The sequence below is a fragment of the Monopterus albus genome, unplaced genomic scaffold (assembly GCF_001952655.1).
Source record: "Monopterus albus unplaced genomic scaffold, M_albus_1.0 scaffold154.1, whole genome shotgun sequence".
NCBI classification, from domain to species: Eukaryota; Metazoa; Chordata; class Actinopteri; order Synbranchiformes; family Synbranchidae; genus Monopterus; species Monopterus albus.
The window spans coordinates 1059719-1062134 of record NW_018128034.1 but is presented as its reverse complement, the minus strand read 5'-3'; the positions used below and the strand labels follow the sequence as shown (position 1 = coordinate 1062134).

Sequence of the window (2416 nt, the reverse complement as noted above, 5' to 3'; positions counted from 1 at the left end):
AATTATTGTCAGTGATATTGACAGTGATTTTGATGATCACATGTACCTAATGATTGCAAACCTCTTGTTTACTTTCTCTTATTTTTCTAACAGACAGTGAAGTGAAACCATGGCATCAGCTATTCTCAGAGTAATCCTAGGGCCAGACAGCTGTCAGAGGGTGCTGTTTTCCACTGGCCTGCCATTAACTTTGGCTGAAATAGAAACTGAGATAAAGAATCAGTGTAAAATAAATGAACCCTTTCGGCTTCAGTTCATGGACACTCTTTTTGGCAATGAGTTTATGAATTTAACTTCCACTGAGGAAATTCAAGACAAAGCTACACTCAAGGTCATATACACATCCAGCAAACCTGTGAACATTGACACTGGTCAGTGTGTTGAAAGTTGCTCCATCCCACCATCCAGTTATCTTGATGACAGCACATCATCTTCTAGAGATAGCACTGTGATTCTCTCATCTCCGGAATCCACTTCTTCACGGTCTTCATGGCCAGATATGTTCTGTGTTCCACATTTTCCATATGATGCAGAGCTCAAGCTTCAGGAGGCAAACAAAGCTTTTAAAGAAAAAGGGACATTGCTGATCCCCGATCCAAAGCTGAAGTCTGATATACTGGAAGTGTTGATTCAGGAGATAGTTAAATATAAAGTGTATGTTACAGACAGAGAGTTTGACCAAGTTGCAGAGGCACTCATCATGAGGCATCCATGTTTACAAGAAACGGGTTCAGCAACAGGCTATGGGGGTTGGAAGACCAGTCTCAAATACAAGTTATCCAACTACCGCACACATCTCCGGAAAGTAGGATGTCCTGAAGTATGTGTAAATGCTTTGAAACATAAACCAGATGGAAAACGTTGTCCTGCCTTTGATGTTAAAAAGCCAAAGAGGGGTGAAGTGGCTTACTGTCCTCCCTTTCCACTTGGAGAAAGCTACCAGTCCCTGGAGAAGATGAGGGTTGAACTGCTTTCAGAAATCAAAAAGCGTAATAACAGAGAGGTGATTAGAGCCAAAATGGAAAAAACATTTCCATTAAGAAGACAAGAAATAGTTCGTGATGCTCCCATGATCAGTGATGTACAAGAGAGATGGCCAGCTCTCTTTGACGTAATGGAGGTAAGTTTAAGCATTTCTTTAACAGTGTGACTTGTTTTTGCTGTTGGGGAATATGCGCTACAACATTTAGAGATGTCACTGGTGGGTGCAGTTCTGGTGAAACTTCTAATGTATGAATTTGTGATTGGCCTGTGGCGTTAAAAAATTGGTTAATGTTGTTTCATTTCAGATAAATGCAGAGTTTAAGCGCATCACAACTATGCCGCTACAGTCGAGGTTTCTGTCACAGCTTGACTTACACTCCTCAAATCTGTTGAGGGTATTCGCAAAGCGATCAGGACAGCAGGGCACAAAGCTTAAAGACTTGACGGCCATGGTGACGGTAAGAACTTTTAAATATATCACTATAAATGGAATTAATAGATTTAAGTATCCATTAAAATGGTCAATACTAAAATTGTGATTCTGCATACCAGAAAATTATTTTAGATTTTTATCTGATATAAAGGTATCATAACCATGTGGTGGTGACACTGGGGGGGACAATATTTGCCTCTGTGAAAAGTGCAAAAAATATACACATCAGCCACGTATGAGCTCCACTTTATGAAAACTTGAGTCAGATATATTACAAGAATGATAAAGGATAAAATCAGTATAGTTTTGTTCCATCAGCAGGCCAATTCAGCCTAGCAATGCATGTTGTATAATTTCAAATTGTACAACATGCATAAATATGTCACTTGAGCTTTTCTTAGTGTCAAAACAAAGGAACATAAAACACAAATTCCAAAATCTGGTATGCTTGCAGGTCTGAAAGGGCCATGAAAATCTGTAATGCGCCCATAGTGTCCCACAAATAAGAATTTGTAACAACATTGTTCTTTCACATCCACTAGTGAAGGGATGAAGTTAATAAGGATCCACTGTTCTGCCAAACGGAAATGTAATGTGGACTTGAATTAAGGTTATAAAATATCTATAACAGAGATGCACATGAACCTAAAATGCAACTTGCTGCTTACTGTAGAAGGTGATTAAAATCATGGGCTTGATATGGTTACAAAGCTACCGCTCAACAATGGTGATCAAGTCCAGTACAAGTTTAGCTTAAAGTAACCATTTTCCAGAACTGAATTTTATCTGCATTTTATTTGATGATTACATTGAGATGCCAACCTCACAGCTCTTTGTCTTTGCTAACTTTTCATCCCTGCTACTGAAAATGTAATGCTACTATATTTTTTGTTTTTAATCTAGGAGAATGACATTGATGTCTGCAGGGAGTGTGTCATAAAAGGACTCTGCATATACCTCAACGAGGATCCTGATGGTCTGGTGCAGGAGTATATGGTG

The 2416-nt window shown here is 38.9% G+C and overlaps 1 protein-coding gene across 1 annotated transcript in view; it reads left to right on the top strand.

The window, feature by feature from the left end:
• Nucleotides 1-21: 21 nt before the first annotated feature.
• Nucleotides 22-2416, top strand: part of LOC109968591 (uncharacterized) — a 3691-nt gene continuing 1296 nt past the window's right edge. The window contains exons 1-3 of the mRNA XM_020614952.1: nucleotides 22-1120; nucleotides 1290-1442; nucleotides 2321-2413. Of these exons, the coding sequence (XP_020470608.1) occupies nucleotides 110-1120; nucleotides 1290-1442; nucleotides 2321-2413 (1257 nt within the window). The 5' untranslated portion in view covers nucleotides 22-109. The remainder of the gene's footprint in view (nucleotides 1121-1289; nucleotides 1443-2320; nucleotides 2414-2416) is intronic.